The 18,849-nt window shown below is 40.9% G+C and overlaps 1 protein-coding gene across 2 annotated transcripts in view; it reads left to right on the plus strand.

Annotated features, from left to right (window-relative positions):
- The first annotated feature begins 10,309 nt into the window (after positions 1 to 10,309).
- Positions 10,310 to 18,849, plus strand: part of SLC25A13 (solute carrier family 25 member 13) — a 99,869-nt gene continuing 91,329 nt past the window's right edge. The window contains exon 1 of one of the 2 annotated variants that reach the window (XM_056486185.1): positions 10,310 to 10,687. In XM_056486185.1, the coding sequence (XP_056342160.1) occupies positions 10,325 to 10,687 (363 nt within the window). In that variant the 5' untranslated portion in view covers positions 10,310 to 10,324. Of the gene's footprint in view, positions 10,688 to 12,832; positions 12,851 to 18,849 lie in introns of those variants that run through there. The other variant, XM_056486187.1, reaches the window with a different exon arrangement.

Below are 18,849 nucleotides of genomic sequence, written 5' to 3' on the forward strand. Positions count from 1 at the left end.
AGACAACAAAGAAATCAATAGTTTTTATAAATCCCATTTCTAGTTGGAATGCTTTCTACTGTTACATGATAATTTCTACAGCAGTGTCAAAAAGCATTTTCCTTCAGAAACTTTAGTTCTGTCTTGCCAAAGTAAATATTCTTAATCTGTTGTAATTTTCTGTCATTCTCTAAGGACCAACATACCTTGTTTGAGGCTGATCAATGATTGTTTCAAGGAATGTCAAGACTTTCTATATATATTCTGTGCAGGCATTTACCTTTCTAGAAGACTGAACATACAAAGCATTTTAATTCTGGCAAAAATAGTGCATTTAATCTGAGCTATTTTTTATAACTTGCTCCTTTCTTCAGAGCAAGTGGAATCTCTCATCTAGTACTTCAATACAACAAGCAATCACAGTTATTCTTCTGCTGTTCTACTACTTCTAATTGTACCTACTTACATTCTGTCTCATAAAAAAAAAATTAAATAAAGAAAAAATGAGATTACACAACTTATCCATCATACAACTAGAAAAAAAATAAAGTTTTTTCAGCACTTTATATTATATGATTTTTTCAATTGCTAGATTAACCCATCTCACTGGGCCATAGTATTCAATAGAGCTGACTGGCTCACAGTAACTTTTTTTGAAAGTCTGAGCAAAACTGATGCAGTCATCCTGAAGAACAACATGCAAAGAAATGTATTTTCAATTCTAAACATCTTTTCAGACAGTTAGCTGTGGCATTCACCCTATTCTGGAACAAATGGATGGAAACTAATAGAGAGCTAATACTTGTATCAGGGATATGTCTTTTTATTACTGCATACCAGTAAAATGATCTAATTTGGATGAGAATAAAACTTTGAAAAATTTGGAAAAGTCTGCAGATTCGCAGTAATGGTTTGCTCAGGGTTGGTATTGAAATTCTTTAAATATTTGTTTTACATTGATTCAGCAACTGAAGGATGTTGGCTCCCCACATTTCCATAGAAAGGCTACTCTTTGATGTTGTTGGATAATGCAGCACTTTAGATCCAAACTACAATTAAGGAATTTCTTTTCTGCTTCACTGCACAAGAGAGGATAAAATGGTTCAATTAAGGCACAAGAGAAACAAGTCAGAACTGATGTGCTAGGTTACAGAATCAGAGTTTGAGGTAAGAAAAGTGAGGCAGAGGAAGAGGAGTCATAGAAAAGTCTTATACAGAATGGCAAAGGACTTCAAGCCTGGGCTAGGAAAGGAAAACTGGTGAACTGAAGAAGGATGAGGTTTCAAGAACCCGGACTAGAAAAAAGTCAGACTGAGCAAGGCTGCTCAGTGGCAGAAGGAATGAAAGGGGGCAAAAGGAAATGAATGAGAAAAAGAGAATGAAAGAGAAAGGCAATTGGCCAGATAAGGAGGTTCATGAGAAGCTATTGGGGAAAGAGCAGAATATTTTCTGCATCACAACATAATGAGTTAGGAATAAAAAAAATCAGCAGACACCAAGCAACTGAGAGGCACCAGCATTTCTGCAGATATTCCTGATGCTTTAACAGTCTCTAGTGTACCCAAGCCACACCGTGTGAAAATTTGTTCAGGGAACAAAATCCCTACTGGATCAAGTCCTCTAAGGAATGTCAATTCCTGGCCCTGAGACTTGCAGAACCACACATGGTGGCTTCTCTGAGGTTGTGGTACCTCCTGATTCTATTGAGGGGAAAAGCAAAAAAATAGCTTTGGAATAACATTCCCAACTGTTTCACCATCTTTTCATGTATCTGACACAGAGAAGTTAGGATTTCTCTTCAAGTGTCAGAGGTTACAAAAAACACCTGACTAGGCATTTCAGGATGACTTACAAAAGCTGGATGCAGGTTAGTTAAGCAAAGAGAACCTGAGGTACTGACCTCTGAAAAGTTGGCAGGAGCTTTTGCCGTCACCTTCTGATATGCAGCAAGTAGTTTATGAGTAATGATTAACAGATTCCATATATCAACTTTAGACCATGTAGCTGTGGTCAGAATAAATGGTCCATGTTAATGATTTACACAAGCATTTCAAACTCCCTGGCACCAAAGTATCTTTGAGTATCTTTGATTTTAGTAACAAGAATATAGAGGATCTGCCTGAAAGGAATCTGAAAGCTCAGCTATTGTGATACTTGACCTAAGCATCTACAGTTTCTCCCTGAAACAGAAAGTGGTATCTTAGAGGCTTAGGCTGAGATTGTTTTTGCATAATCACTCATGGAGTATTTTCTTTCCTCCAGAGAAAAACCTCTGACTGGGACTAACAAGACTTTCAAAAGGTGTGATTTGCTAAGTTTCACTTAGAATGTGTCAATGCAAAGTTAGGTAGACACTTCCACAGAAGCTGAGCAGGACTCATCTCCTCAGCTTCTGTCCAGAAATGTACTTAACAACAGGCTCTCAACATGCACTGCAGGTCAGCAAACTCAGGCCTTCCAGAATTAAGAGGAAACACATTTTGGAGCTGAAAGTCATTTCTACTGAAGCCAAGTGTTACAGGATATGGATCTTCTACTTGATATCAAGTACAACAAAGAAATAAAGAGAAGGCTGTTAGTTTGCTTAGCTTTTAAGAGCAAACAAACCAAGACCAAAATCTCCGCTATATACCTAGGGAAATATTTGGGAACCAATGCAAGATTGACAGAGTGGGAGATAAGTATTGCATTTTGCCAATCACCCAGTCAAGAAGTCTTACAGATGTGTCTCATCCACTGAAAGACTTGCAACTATAAGAGTTGCTGCTGCAAAATGCTATTCTATATCAATTCCAAATGATATAACAATACTAATTGGCTCCTTTAGGCATCTCTTAAAGACACAATTCCTCCAATAAGCCATAATATTAAGTAGTCACCAATACTCTTCTGAAGTTTCAAATGCTTTTTAGATTCAACTTCTGTGTGAATCTCATAAAGCCCAGTTTCAAACAGGCAAAAAAAGAAACTGAGTGGATTCTCACTAAATAAAGTGCCAGTCCCTAATGGAAGAACAGCCAACCTGTACATCTTCAGTTCTGGTTATCACCTTAGCATGTGATTCATGGCTGAGGATTCAAGAAGGGTAATCAATTCCTGGGAGCAAAAGGTGCATGTATTCTCTCAATAAATACACCCTATTTATTTGAATTCTACCTGGCTGAATCTAGTTAAGAGTCTCACAGTGATTGCATGTGCTCTGTACTGACAGGGATATTCTAGAAAAAAGAGGAAAGTACACAGGCCTTGAGTGCATTTTATGACTATTTCTCTGATGCCCCTGCAGAAGGCTAAGGCAATGGATTCCCTAACCAGGCAATGAACATTTCAATGATGTGCACTTTATGCCACTCTTTATTAATAGAAACAAGAAAAACAACACATGACAAAGTGGTTCTCCTCACCACAGCAGAGATGAACATTTTTTTCCCTTTGCAAATTTTCCTTTCTCTACCTGGAAAAGGACACTTTGCTGACTCACATGTGATTAGCTCTGTTGCTGTAGCAGAAGCAGTGGAAAAGGAGAAAAAAAGATGAATTCTTTTCTGCCTCATACACCTCTATCCACCCACAAAATCTAATAGAAGATAAATCATAATCCCAGATGGGAATTTTCCTACTGATTTCAGCAAGCATAGCAGGGGATTTTCTGCATCTGTTGTTTAAGTCTTGCTAACTACAGAAATAGTGGATGAAACAACTAAAACATTTGTCTCAGTTAAACTTTTAGGAACTTGAATGCCTTGAAAATCTCCTTCTGATATGTAAAGTGTGGACACTTGGCTAGAAATCTCTGAGACACAAAACCACAAAAGCTGCACATCTCATTTTTACTAAGTCACCACTGATAATACAACTCATCCTAAGAAATATCTTGCCTGCTTCATGAAACCACAGACCCAGATGGCTTCTTCCCACCTCACCAAGGCTAATTCCAACCAAACTGAAAACAACAGGAAACAAAATGAAAAGAGAAAAGAGGAGGGAAACAATCCACCAAGCAAGCAGCAATGTGAGCAGAGCAACCTAGAAAGTCTGATCTCCTGTGGATTCTTCTGGAGCTTGAAGAGATAAGTAGCTGGGCTGATGTGTTCCTCTGTAGTTAGGCTTTCCTAGTGCCCCTTTAGATAGGAATTCTCTGAAATCGAGAGATAAACCTACAGTGCAGTCAGTTCTTCAGTGAAAGCAACAAGAATTCTTTATTCCTTATCAGGCTGCTGGTTTTTTAAAAAATGTAGAGGAATATAATTCCTCTGAGAGTGCTGCTTTTTTCTCAGGCCTGTTTGAAACTGGATGCTAGCTGACTTTTGACCAGATGCATACAAAAGCAGCGTGACCTGCATTTCTTGGTAATGAAATTAAAAACAAGTACTCCAAATAATTAGAAGTTACCATCTTCCCTAGGTAAACACACTTGCTATCAGTGGTTCCAATCTTGTAAGTAATTAAAAACCTTTTGAACTTTTGCCTCAATCCATCTCATTTTAACAAAACAAATACCAAAAGCTGGCACACACTGATAACAGAGAGCTGTAAATACCGTAAATACCAAGGTAGGTGATAGTCTTCAGCTTTAAGGAAAGCACTGAAACTAATAAAAAACTCCACTTGGTTTTAAAGGACTTTGAGATGGACCATCTTTCTTTTCTAAAAAGACTAGCTCACAGTGGGTCCTTTGGAAATGTGTATTAATACTTAATAAATGCTTTATCTCCATGGAAAATACAAAATTATGGGGTTTGGATGGAGAATGTAAGAAAACATTGAGTTTCAAGATGACCAAATCTTTTATATTTTTAAACATGTAAGTTTGTTGAAGCTAAGAGAAACTCAGTGCTTCATACAAAACTCTGTAGAGTTTCTGTTACATTCTGCAAAATTTTGGCTAATCAAAATCCACCAGTCCTCTTGCACACAATGCAAGTTCAGCATAAGCAGACATTTGTACTTACACTATAAAGACCTACAAAGGTTGTTAAATGATGCCTAGTCTATTCTGAGACTAAAGTCTGATTGAAGTAATGTATCTATTCAATGGATTTAGCAACAGATTTCAGTCTGTATTGTTAGGGATAATACCTTATATTCTAGGTATTTTGGTGACTAAGGTTAACTTCATAAATAGCAAATTAATATAATATATTAAAAATCTGATCTACTTTTGCTTTTTATTTTGCAGTGATTGATAGATTTATTATAATTTTTCCCTCTTCATAAATGCTTCAGTATTGAGATGATCTAATCCCTCTTATGGTATTTTAACTTGGAATTGCAATTTAGTTTAGGTAATAAATAAAACTGCAGGAAAAATAAGGTAATTTATCTCTTGATAAACCTTCCATCTATGAATAATGGCTAGTGAGTGTGCAATGTGCCTGGTACTGGTTGGATTTGGTGTATGGTGAAACAATTCTGATATGATTGTTAGGAGCTGCCATCTGCACTTATGCAAATTTTTACTGGTCCAGAATAACAATGATTTAATGCAGAACAGTTCAGCACTTGACATGCAAACACAACTGTTACAAGGCTTTATTTTTTTTACATCCCTCTTTTAAAAAAATCCCAAGAAAAATATAGGTAACTCCTATATCTGTAATACAATTTACATTCAGTACTTAGCTTATAAAATGTGATACTATTAGTACACAGTATGATAAATATTCTAAGCATACACAACTTGCACTAGGTGATAAAATATTCTGAGCATGTCCTAAAATGATTCTCTCATCAGAGATGGCTTGTTACCTCCACCATCAGCAGATACTGATAATTAATCAACTGAAATGAATCTTTACAGAATAAACAAATCTGTTATACATGAAGGATGATTATGTTCTTTTGGCTGTGAAGATTTTTCATAACTTATTCATGCCAATGATGTGCCTGACTTACGAAGTATTTTTCCCTTATGAAATAAATATAGCATCTTTCATTTGTCCTGTATCCCCTCTATCTTTGGGGCTTTACCAATGTAAATCAGCACAAATCTACCACCTACGCTGATTTACACCAACAGAAGAATTAACCCCCTACTCATCATCAGCAGCAATGTTTCTTTAGTTATTTCAGGTGCATTTCTAAACCATAGCTTTGGTAAAGCATTGTCAGCTGCTTCATTTTTACAGCAATGCCTGAGTAAATGCCATTATCAGCTGTAGGACAGAATCACAGTTGTCTCCTTCCAACTTTGTGAATTCCACTCTCCTAGTAGACGTAATACACACACTGGGAGACAGTGTTGCATTTTGAGATGGGAAAGCTGTGAAAATATGCTACCATTTGTAAGGATTTTTAAATGAATTATTCATACTTCAACATGTTGCTTTTATATTCACTTTTTGTTGAACTATTTAAATGACCAATCTGTTTTTTCATTGGCAATTGATAGACAATGAATTCTAGACATGCATGTAAAAGTACTTGAAAACCTTGTTTTAGGAAAGGGAATAAAATCATGTTTGACTGACCTTCTCAAAAATCACAAATAAACAACAAAATTACGAACATGTGTGACTTTAAAAAGTACAACAGCAACAAAAAATATTGACAATCATTAGACAATGTTATAAAATAACCAGAAAAACAGTAAATACATTTGAGGAAATCGTGATCTGCAGTGAATATCCTTCAAACAGAAGAATTGTGAATGATTCATTCAGAGTGAGTCATATTTTATTAGAGAAATTCTCAGGGTTAGGCCTACTGTGCAAGCACAAATTCTTGGCAAAGAGTCACTAAAACTGATGTGCTAACTCACATCAGCCAAACATCCTTTATTAAGAAAAAACACCAAACCAAACCAAAAAACACAGAAAGAACAAAAATCCAAGCCAAACCTTTGACCTAAGGAAGGGGATACTGCTTCATGCCTTCCCTTAAGACTTCATTGAAGGAGAGAGGTCAATAAAGAATTTCAAGAAACCAGATCTTCTCAGGAAAACCTTGTGCTCATTTCTTTTGAATATCCAGCTCTTTCCCATTGGGATTAAGGTCCCTTGGTTTATTTGACTACCAGCTGTACTTGTAGGAAGATGTACTTGGTGCCAGTTTTGTGGTAAATTAGCACACAGGAAAATATCCGTGTTGCTGAACATACAATGTAACACAGAAGGAACCATCTGGAGGATAGTTTCTATGTTGTGAGGCAGAGAGAAGGTGTACTGAGGCAAACAGCTCAGTAATTTGGATAGCAGCACAGATCTTGAGGTCCTTGGGTCAGTCTTCACTTTGTCGCAGCCTTTCACCAAGATAGTTTGTAATCCAGATCTGTCCAGTCTGATTTGCCCAGCTCCAGTCCTTCCAGATCTCTCCTGACACTCTCAGATCTTTCTAGAACCAAGAAGATATTTATTTGCCTTTAAGCTACATGCTGCAATGCCTACATTTTAGGCATCTGTCTGCCCATACAAAATCCAGAACTTTGTTAGAGAAATCATAGAAACAGTAATCATAGTCGTAAGAGAAACAGCAACAAATAAGATTCAAAATAGCCAGCACTCTGAGCTCTGCCTTACACTGTCAATAAATAAATGTTAATCTTTTATCAGTCATTTAGCAAGTCTAAAAAATCACCATCCCCAGGCTGTGGTGTCTCCAGAATAATTGTTAATAATCTCAGTGAAGATCGTATGTGTCTATTGAGAAATGTTGCCCTGCTATACAATACCTCATTAAAACATCGAGTAGTGAATCAGCTCTCATTCTGTCTTCTACAGGAAAACTATCAAAATCTAATTTTTCACCTCAAGGACAGTGTCCAGATACTTAGTTGTGGCTTCTTTTGGAAACAAGCTACAGCTTTTCCTGCAAAACCCATTCCCATGTGTACAAACAAATTCAAGATACCCTATTAGAAGAGATAACAAGAAGGAGCTAACTCTAGGCTGCTTCTCTTTGTAGAAGGGAGCCTTGAAATGTCTTGACTTCTCTAAATAATATTTGTATGCTTTGTAATGAAAACTGACTCACAGCTTCACCCTCATCTTATTGCATTCTACTATATAAGAGAGTCATGTTTCTCTCCAGTCCAGCAGATCTTGGGTTCTCCACTTCACAATGATATATCTTCACTAGAAAGAATGAAATATGCTCCTCCTCTCTTCCCCAGAGCAGTCTAAGACTTTGTGGTCAAAACATACTGAAATGAGTATGACACATGTGATTGAACATAGCCTCAGTCAACAGTGGACTTTGAAAACAAGTTGATTATGTGGCCAAGGAGAGTGCTGTAGTCCACGTTATACTGTTTGTCATCTAAAACATCAACAGCATTAGCCTCCACTGCCTTTTCTATGAAGATAAGGAACTTGGGCCTGTATGTGCGTGTTGGTCATGATCAGAGACCTGTGAGGCCAAACTCAGGTTTTCTTGCAAGTGAGGCAGGACCTTTCAGTCTTGTCAGGACTAAGGCAGGGCTGAAGGCAAGCTCAGGTCTTGAGGAGGGCTCTTGAAGGATGGGAAATTAATTTAGGCTAGATAAAGGACATTTTTTGAAACACTGGAACAGGTTGCCCAGAGAGGTGGTAGATGCCCCATCCCCCTAAATATTCAAGATCAGGTTGGATGGGGAATCCACCCATCCCACGTGATCTTGAACAAACTGAGTAAACTGGTTTGGTGGAAGATATCCCTATTTATTGCAGAGGCCTGGGACTAGATGATCTTCAGAGATCCCTTCCAAAGCAAATCATTCCACGATTCTATACTTCTATGTATTAAAAGAGGTCAAGTGCTGTTGCAGTTAGGGAATAGTTGAATAAGGCTTTCCAGGACTATCCTTTTCCCCCACTCTCTGAATTTCACCACCAGTCTACTTGAAACATAGGCAGTTTTTTTGACTTGTGCTTTTCCTTGGCAATTAGCTCAAGACCGTGTATCAGTATAACATGAGAATTCTAGTAATTTTCTTAGCAGTCTTGCCTGTTTTCACAAAAATAAAGCTCAATAGGGCTGACTTTCAGGCTCATATCTAAATATCCTGACTTATGAATATACACAGAATGTAGTATTTGTATTCTAAGACAATCATTATGTTATTTTCTCTATGTAATTTTTCTCTTCTTAGTGGTATCATTAAAATAATCTAAGATTGTTTTCTATTGTTTATAAACGGACTGCTATTATCTATTCATTTATGACAAGGTGACATTATTTACTTATCTAGTTTGCAGTTAAGCACTACATAATCTGGGGTTTTTTTGATGTTTATTTGAAAAAGTGGGGTTGGAGGAAGGCTTCAAGTCAGCTTTGATCTAACTACTATTTTCTAGGTCAGGGAGATGCAGCAAGAGAAAGGCTGTGCTGTCTCACAGAAGAGCTGAGCACATGCAATGGGAACACATATGTGGGGCAAGTAGAAGAGAATCCAGCACATGGGAGGTTTTTACAAGAAGCTGTGACTGGGAGACTGCTGAGAAGGGGATATATCTGATGCTGGGCCTCACATATGATGAAGAAACCTCCAAGGGACACGGGGGAAGAGTACAGTTTGCTCAAACACCAGGAGTAGTTAACTCGCTGGACTGAAAACATAAACACATTTTCCACAGATTTGTAGTTGGCAAGTACAGATATGTTTATGAGTCCTTACAAATTTTCTAAAGAGGGGATGCATTTAGGAATCCTTATAATTCCTCTACTGTGTCTCTCTAGGACAACTAATAGCAATTAAAGAGTTAATTGGTTTTGGTTTATAATATAGATGTCTCTGGGATCCTTTGTCTTTTTAGCATCTTTACAAAACTCAGTTTAAGGGAAAGTGCTGAAATACCTACCTCAAAGCTATGACTAACTTGATTCAACATTACTAAGTCAAAAACTTGCCCTGGAGCTGTTATTGTAACAACCTTTCAGTCACACGCACGTGGCAAGCTCCCTGCCTCAGCTGCCAGCCTCAGTCCAGCCTAAAATCCCCCCAGAAGCACCTTGGGTACAGCCCCGCACCGCCGCGGGGTTACTTGAGCGTCATGCTGGCTTAGGAACCAGCACTGCACTGACATTTGGTCGAAGGCACAGCTCGTTCTTGGCACACACCGGAATGACTGCTGGGGATGCTGCAACTGGATGAAACATCCCTCGAACACCCTTGGGGGGAAGAAAACAGCGCTGGGCAGCACAGCAGGGTTTGATGTGAAGGTGTTGGCATCCTTCTGCTGCCCGCCCCGCTGTCCTCCGAACACGCCGGGGGCATTCCCCGGGGTCAGCAGCGCGAGTCACCCACTGGTGTCACTGTCACCGTCAGGAGCTGGGAGTCCCCATGCTCCCGCTGGGCCACCAGCCGCAACCGCGGGGGAGCCGGGGGCAGCTGGGCCCTTCGCCGGCATGAGGCGGTGCTCGCCCCGCGATGCCGGCGTCCCTCGGGGCCCGAGGCCGCATCTCCCTCCGCCTCGCCCGGCGCACGGCGCGGGGCCGCGGGGCCGCGGGGCCGGTCCGGACCGCGCCGGGCGATCACGGGGCCGGTCCGGACCGCGCCGGGCGATCACGGGGCCGCGGGGCCGGTCCGGACCGCGCCGGGCGATCACGGGGCCGCGGCGGGGCCGGGCGGGGGCGGCGCCCCGTCCTTGCCTGCGAGAGGAGCGGTGACGGCCGGCGCTGGCGGGCTGGTGCGCAGGCGGGGAAGCTGCGCGCCGCGGTCGGAAGGGAGGGGAGCGGAGGAAGGGAAGGGACGGGAAGGGGTGGCCGCGCCGGGCACAGCATGGCTGCCAAGGTAAGGCACCGCCGCCGGCGGGCGGGCAGGCGGCGGGCGGCGTGGGGAAGGGGCCGCGGCGGGGCGGCAGCCGGGGTTGACCTCGGGCCTGTCCTTGACGAACTGGCGGTGGCGCCTCCTCCTCCTCCTCCTCCTCCTCCTCCTCCTGGCGGCTCGGCGGCCGCTCGCCGCCGGCCCCGGGGGAGCGGGAGGTGGGCAGCGGGCGGCCCCCGGCCGGCGGGGCCGGGTGCCAGCGCGGCGAGGATCCGCACTGCCCGCGCCGGGAGCAGCGGGCCTGCGCTCCGCTGGCGATGCATCACCGGCGGGAATGACACTGCACGGCGCCTCCCGCGGCCGGGGCCGGGGCCGGTGTCGTGCCGGTGCCGGTATCGGTGCCGGTGTCGATATCCGTGTCGCTCTCCCCGGCGAGGCCCCGCCGGGCACCCGTGCCCTGGCCCGGCGGCGGCTCCCCCAAGCGCATTTGGGCCCAGTAGTGCCCGAGTGAGAGCCCCGCCGTGCCCCTTGTTGCACACGTACAGATGCAGGAGGATACACGCACACACGTGTTGTACATGCGGACACACACACCTGTATGGGCAGGACATGCAGCGGGTTCTGGGGGCGGCATGGCCGGTCCCGGAGCGGGCACAGATGTTGGCCCTGTCCTGCTCGCAGGCCTTAGCGCGATAGTCCCTTTTTGATTTTTCTCCCATTTTCTCCATGCACCTTATTTTACCTTCTCTTATCACATCTGGCTGTCATTTCCAACCGTTTTTACTTCTCAGTGCTCTTCTGTCTGGTGGATACCTGCCATTTACGCTTTTTTGCTGATCAGAAGAATAAACATAGGGAAATACTAATAATATACTCCCATCCCAGAAATAAATTAGCCATTAGCTGGATCAAGGCCATATCTAAAGGGAGATAAAATTAGATATAGCGTTGGTATTTCAAAACTTACTACTTTCATTAGGTTTCATATTTGAATAGTGACACTTCAAAAAGAAATTACTCCATGTCCTTTTATTGAAGTCAGTGATGAAATTTACATACATTGAGGAAACATCAGGAAATAAAGTTTCCCCAAACAACTCAAGGCAGCACATGGATCAGTGTGGCCAGAGTTATGAACTCCTTTATTTCAGCTAGAGTAGGACAGAGCTGCTTTGGTCAGCACCTTTCTCAGTAAGAACTTAGGTTATCTGAACTGCATGCTGTTTTAGTGGATTGAGCAATATTTGATCCCTCATTGCTAGTGCCCTCAGGCATCCCCAAATCCCGTGTTCACTATTTCTGAATCTCAGCTATCTAGCCTTTTAAAATTTTTTTTGATTGCCTAGTGGTCCATACACGGATATCAGTTGCATCTTACCAAACTGTTGGTGTCTAAAGACTTTAAAGTCTTCTATTCTCTGGCTCTTTGAACCTTTTACATAAGTTCTCTTCTCCAAGCAATGGTTTGTGATCTGCAATCCATTTGAACATATGCTAGTCACGTATATTTAAAAATACTGTATGTGTAGTTAGTGCTACACATTTGCATGGTGTTCTTTTTCTTTAGGCTAGATTTCTTACACAGTTCAGATCCCCAAAATCTACACAAGCATATGTTGGAAAGACTCAATACTTTAAGAGACACCTAGTTGAATATTGTACATGTCAGGTTACATCAGGCTTGGCAGAGGCATACCCAATAAAAAGAATAATGGCTTAATTGTCATGTCATAAGCATTCTTGGTGTATTGCAAGGCAGAAATACAGCTCTTTGTACCCCAGGGTGTACAGTCCTCACATAGCTTCCAAGGAAGCCTTCAGGTTTGTAAGCCTAAACACGTTCTGAGAGACTTATGTTAACAACAAACAAACAAAAACTGTGAGCAGCTAGAATGGATTAATTGTGTTACCTTGCAAGACTTCAAGGGGGTTTTTGTCTTTTTCAGTTGAAACAGTTAAACACAGGTGAATTTCTGTTTATACTGAGGTCAGTAGCAAAATGTGCATTTTGTACTGTCTGAGCTTAGGTTCTGCAAGCACACATATGAATAACTTTGCCACGGAAAGAGCTTCTGGGCCTGAAGTTATTCACATGTGCTTGCAGGCACGGGCCTTGATTTGTGTTCTAACTTCCTCACTGATGCATCTCAGTAATGTTTGCCTTTTTCACCTCAGCCAAACAATGGACTGGTGAGTTAAATGCTTTTTCTAAAATTTCTTTAGTCATTTTTCCTTGCCAGTATCCTGCATGACCGCTTCCTTTAATTTTTTAATTATACCGTTTTAGGCATATGAGTCTTTGAGATTGGATGTAATTGGTCTATGCTTGCAAGATTTCAAATGTTGACATTTTAAGCAAACTCTAGGAATTCAGTCTCTCAAAAGGAAAACCCAAATGGGATACTGTTAAGGCTGCATAGTTAAGCACTCAGGTATTAAGAAATGGGCACTACAGCCCTGTTTAATTTCCTTCATTGTATATAACTCAATGTTTGCAACTTATACAACATTTTAAACAATGTGTGTTACACATCAGTGGCTTTTCTTAAACTTCAAAAACATTTTCTGGAAATGTTTTGGGAAAACTCCATTGTAAATTATATTCACACAGATTTCCACTAAAAACCAGAGGTGAGATTTTCCAGTAGATTTTTACCCCATTGGTAACTAAATTACCATCCTAGGTACTGGCTTCTTTTTCTGCATTGTGCAAAAATAGAGGCTATGTGGAACATCTTTATGGTAATGCAGGTACAAAGCACTAATGTTTTAGGTAGTGTGTCCTGCTTATTTCTTCATTTTGAGTGTTTAACGATGCAATCACAATGTTGTTTTTCTGCCCTTTAGCCAGATAGTTCTAAAAAGAATTGACATAGTCTAGCTAATGCCCCTTGCTGTTCACCTGGTGTGTATTTTACAGCAAAATTAAATGTTTGTGTTGAGTGAATGTCAGTTACCCTTGATCCCTATTCTGCTACAAGTTCTGGGCATAGCTGTTGTCTCATGCATGTGCAAAGTGTGACTTGCTGTCTTTTTAAAGTTCTACTGCTTGGTAAAATATAAATGTATTTTCAGTGGGAGGTTCTAAGGTATGTCTCAATGAGACTTCTTTCTGTAGTTGATTTTGCTTTTGCTACTATGTTACTTTATCTGTTCAACTTAAGGTCAGAAATTGGTATTTATAATGGGAGCTAGTATATATAATATTTTGAACTTTTTATTTCATAACCATTTTAACTGTCAAAACAGTTAAAAATTGCATTAATGAAAATTCCAAACTCAAAATTTTGGTAGATAAATCAAAGCCTAGAAAACTGTAAGAACAGTGGCTTAGCATGGAAGCACTTGAACTCCATTAAACTTTATCTCTGGATAGCATGTGAATAAACTTCACTAATTGTATGAACTGTGTAATAATGATACAGGAGTTGATTTTGAAACACTGTGGAATATCTCTCTTTCTAATGTAATTGTTTTTTTGTGTGTCCTGTGTGAATTTTTATCCCTTGGGCATGAACTGGTTGCTTGTGCTACCCAGACTGTATAAGTAATTTTAAAATTTTTGTCTTTTTAACAAATTGTACACAAACATTGCATGCTAAAAAAAACTAGTTGTAAAATGACTGTTCAAATGAAGGCATGAACCTTAGACCAGTACCCAATGGGACTGCTTGCATGCTTAATTTTAAGTGCATGTGTAAGTCTTTCAAAGAACAAATGTGTGTCAGAACCACATCAGTAAAGTAACAAAAAGAAATTTGTTGCTAACTTATGTGACAATGTTTGGGATAGTTCAAATGCAAGGTAAAGAAATTTGGTTATGCAATTTTCATGTATTTAACTTTTTTTTTAATTTCTCTTTTCTCTATGTTTTTCTGAAACTATTTCTTATGGAAGCTGTATCAGTGGAATTAAATGTTGTTTCTGGTTACTGCCACATCTACATTTAAAATCCTAAATCCTTGTCACATCAAAAATAGTTAGTCCCGAGGCATGGGCTCCTTGTATGTCTTGGTGCTACTATAGCCAGAGTTCTCACACTGAACACCCCAGTCCTGCAAGATGCATCATCTCAGCTGTATTAACTGGAGTTCTGTGAGGGATTGATACCACTGGCCCTGCCTCTACAAACCTTTTTGTCTGCAGAAGTGATCAGTGCCTGCCCTGGATGATGTGACTTAGTGAGGTTTGGGTAAGCAGTGGTTGAAATGCAGGCACAATGGCAATTCAATTCCAAATAAACGTGATTGCAAACAGCACCAAGTCTATTAGATGCTGACACAACCATGCCACTTTGGTTATTTTGCTGCCATGCACACCCAGTGTGTCCCTTTGTGCATCATACAGCTCCATTTTGCCTCTTTGTTCAGCTCCTTCTGCCGTGCTCGTCTCTCCTGTGCTAGCATAGTGTGGAGTGTGCCTGGGAACAGATTACATTCACTCTTCTTGCCCTCAATCGTGCCATTCTTCCCTTCCTCCAGCAAAATGGAAGAGAAGAATTGCATTGCATTGGACATGGATTTGTTGGGCCCTCAGAAAAGAAGAGGTGAGGGATTCTGGCATCATGATGGGCTCCTGTGTCCATGAAAGGAATGGAGTCCATTGTGGACAGGCTCCAGCCACTCAATGAGATCAGTTTTGGAGAGGAAAGTGGTTGGTGAGTAAGGAGAGAACAATCTGTTTCCCTGAAGCACCTCTGAGTTTATGTACTAGAAATTTAATAGTGTTATGGCACTTAATGGTACCATGGTAATATTTTGGATGTGATAGCACTGTGTAATATCCACGTGGAAAGTCCTGTTGCTAGTCTGTACAGGTCCAGCAGTGCTTGCTCATGCATAGTTATATTTTGGATCTGTGCAGAAATATGTAAATTCTTAAACACTGTATGTATCATAAGACTGTTCTTTCCACTTTCCCCTCAGAAAAAAACCCATGTATTTATGCTGCTTATGACTTATTACTGCATCTTGATTTCTTAAGAGACCAGAATTTGCCTGATAGAGGGACATTGAATTTATATGAGTGCTGATAACTTCAGACTTTTTCTAAGTACAAAGTATCATGACTGATGACTGCAGCTGAAACAGAGGAGAAACCAAGTCATTTACTGCACTGTCCTGCCTATCATAGTTTATGTGTTTAGTTTCATTTGGTTTCTTTTACTGCATAAATCTTTGCTTATGATGCATACCCTTGGGAGACTGATTGAGTCCTAGTCTCAGAAGACTCAAAGCACTCTGCAGGGCCCACTGGCAAGAATAATCCCAGAAAAGACACTCATGGAGCAGCTCAGCTGTGAAAAATGTCCACACAGCTCTCTTCTGCAGTGGACGCTGAGTTACCCTGAGAAGCATCTTTATTACAGTGGAGTTTTTGTCTCAATTGAGTTTACCTGTGTCTTTGTACTACCATTTCCTCTCTGGCCCCAATTTTCCTTATCCAGAGCAAGGTGGGGGCAAGAGGAGGTGGTGGAAGATGTTGCTCTATGTCTTTAGTATGTTAGGTACCGATGGGATCACATGTTGCAACTGCCAGTGGTTTTGGCAAGTTTTTGAAACTTGCTCCTTTCCATTATGGCATCCCTGTAAGAGGAATTGCAGGGTGACTTTGCTTCATGCCTATGAGTGGGCTACTGGACCCAACAGTTATGTATATACCTTGTCTTTTGTGATGCCTGCTGAAAAGTATTTAAAGTTTTCTGGATTTTATCACATTGGGAAATAATTTGCTCTTCCTATGTAGCTTTGTGTCCCAGGAGGTTAGAGAAGCTCTTCCAAGTGTGCCTCAAACTACAAGTCAAAGGCACTCCTCCTGGAGCTGTAATGTAGACAAGCTTACAGCCCTGAGTGATAACAATGTGTCTTCTGATCAACTTGTTTAGGCCAATATCTATTTTATTTGTCTATGTTGTCCAAGGAGTATGACAAAGAGGTATGTGATACTGTATTTCCTGGAAGATGGCATGAATGTGCTGCTGAATTTTTAGCTTAATTTTTTGCTTTCAATCTATGGAATTGCCTCTGCTTTGGCTGTAGAATGGCTTTACCATACTGAATAAAGCCTGTGTGTTTGTATGGTGCCAAACCTGAACTTGCATAAGTTACTACTTGACTCTGCTAATCATGCTCTTTTGCTTTAGCTACAACATAATCTTCAGGAACAGAGCAACTGATGTTTTGTGCTGCTAGATAACTATGGCTAGTAAAATGTAAGGTTGCATATTTTCTGGTGCATTCTCTTTCTGAAAAGTATGTATATCTCAGTGATTTGCAGAGAGACAAAGAGGTCCTTATAGAAATACTCTATATTCAATTGCTTTGGAATAAAGCAATTTCAACTGAAGCTGTGTTAAAACACTTAAAGGAACACTGTAAATGCATTTTTCATAAGTTTTTAAAATAGTGTCATGCTATTTACAAGATCTTAGAAACAGGCAATTGCAATTATATTCTTTACCAAAAATGTTACTTGACCTGAACAAAATCCAGTATGTTAAAGGATGAAATTGCTCACAAAGAATGGGTTGTTGGCATTTTTCTTTTTCTCTGAAGAGGAAAAGAAGAAACATTTGAGAGAGAAAGTGGCAGAGTGACTGCATGTACACCAAACTACGTGCATTTAGAGAAGAAACAGCTTGTTGAGGGACTAATCACATTCCTCTTGTTGGATACGTGTGAGATCCCTAAACATCAGCTGCTGGATTCAAGTATTTATGACATCTTGCATGCCTAGGCAGCCTGGAAGTGGTGATTTTATGCTGACCAGTATGGTCACTCTTTCAGTCTCCTTGGAGATCTGCCTTGTGAAAAAAGGATGATTTTTTGGTGTTCTTTAGATTGATATCTCCATGCCTAACTTTTTTACCCACTTGACTTTGGAATTAAGAAACTTACCAGAGGTGTCAGGAATCAGTACCAAAACAACCAGTGTGCTGACTAGGGAGCATCTAAGGCAGCCAGTGGGACATGAAAGAATAGGGATGAAGAAAAGGAAAGTCTCTGGAGGATCTTTAAACCGCAAGGTTTACACCTCTGTTTCAGGCAGGGCCATTGTATTGCGTTGTTATAATGCAACACAAGGACTGGGGGCAAGAGGTGTCAGCCAGAACCTAGTTCAGTTTCTAGCAATTAGGGTAGCAATTGGGAGGGGGGAAGATTTGGATTCTCTGTTGTGCCAGCAGCATTGATGCATTTTGCATGAATGATGCCTCCAGCTGCCACAGTTTCGGGGGGTTGCTGGCTGATGCTCACTGCCAAAGTGCATTAGGCGTGTTGCATGTGTGGTTGCTGGTTGCTGGGTGCCTGGTCAGCGTGTCTGAAATGTCTATACATGCTCAAATCAGGGCTGCAGCAGTTCTGGATATGCACCTTGGTGAAACTTCCGGAATCCTAAAACCTTAAATTGCATGTGAGTTTCTGCTTGTAGAAATGGAATGGGTTTTGCATCATGCTGTGACTAGAGGTAGTGAAGCGTGCTAGTGGATCAGACCCTTAGAGGCTGAGCAAAGTGGAATTTGTAAATACACAAACACGTTTTATTTGTAGAGAGTGCACTGAGATGGGCAGACTTGTGCCCACACATCCAGACTTTTAAAAATACTTCTAAGATCTTAGTATCATCAATGCTTCATAGCTTTAGGATCTTACTGGTTCTTTTTTGAAAGCCAGGGCTGGGCTAGACCAGGTCTCTGGGTCTGGTTCTTTGCCTTCCTGATATTGGGCTGGTTGTTTCTCTGCTCTGATGCCAGGGCTGAACTTGCTGTATCTGTTCTGTTGCTTGGGTCGGTGTGGAGAGGTACCTGGTTGTTACCTAAACTGCCAGGTCACTGCAGTTTTTAAAAGCTGGTGCTTGCTGTGAAGTTGTGATTTCACTAAATAATGAGTCAGTGGCAATACTAGGGTAATGTAATGGTGTAGGGGTGAATTGGAGTGGATAACTGACTGGGCAAAAAGTGACAATTTTTTTTTTTTTCTTTTTTCAGTATGTATAAATTGGTTTTATTTGCATCAGATCAGATCAGTTCCCTAATACAGTTCACAGCAAAGCAGCTTAAAGAGTTATGTGGATGGCACTGACCACAGAAATACCTTAAACTGGAAGCTTGCAAAGGGTTGTTTGGTGACCATTATAGGACTATTTCCTACTATGCATTTATAGATACATTTGCATTTTCCACTGCTCAGCAG

The sequence above is a fragment of the Oenanthe melanoleuca genome, chromosome 2 (assembly GCF_029582105.1).
Source record: "Oenanthe melanoleuca isolate GR-GAL-2019-014 chromosome 2, OMel1.0, whole genome shotgun sequence".
Classification (NCBI taxonomy): Eukaryota; Metazoa; Chordata; class Aves; order Passeriformes; family Muscicapidae; genus Oenanthe; species Oenanthe melanoleuca.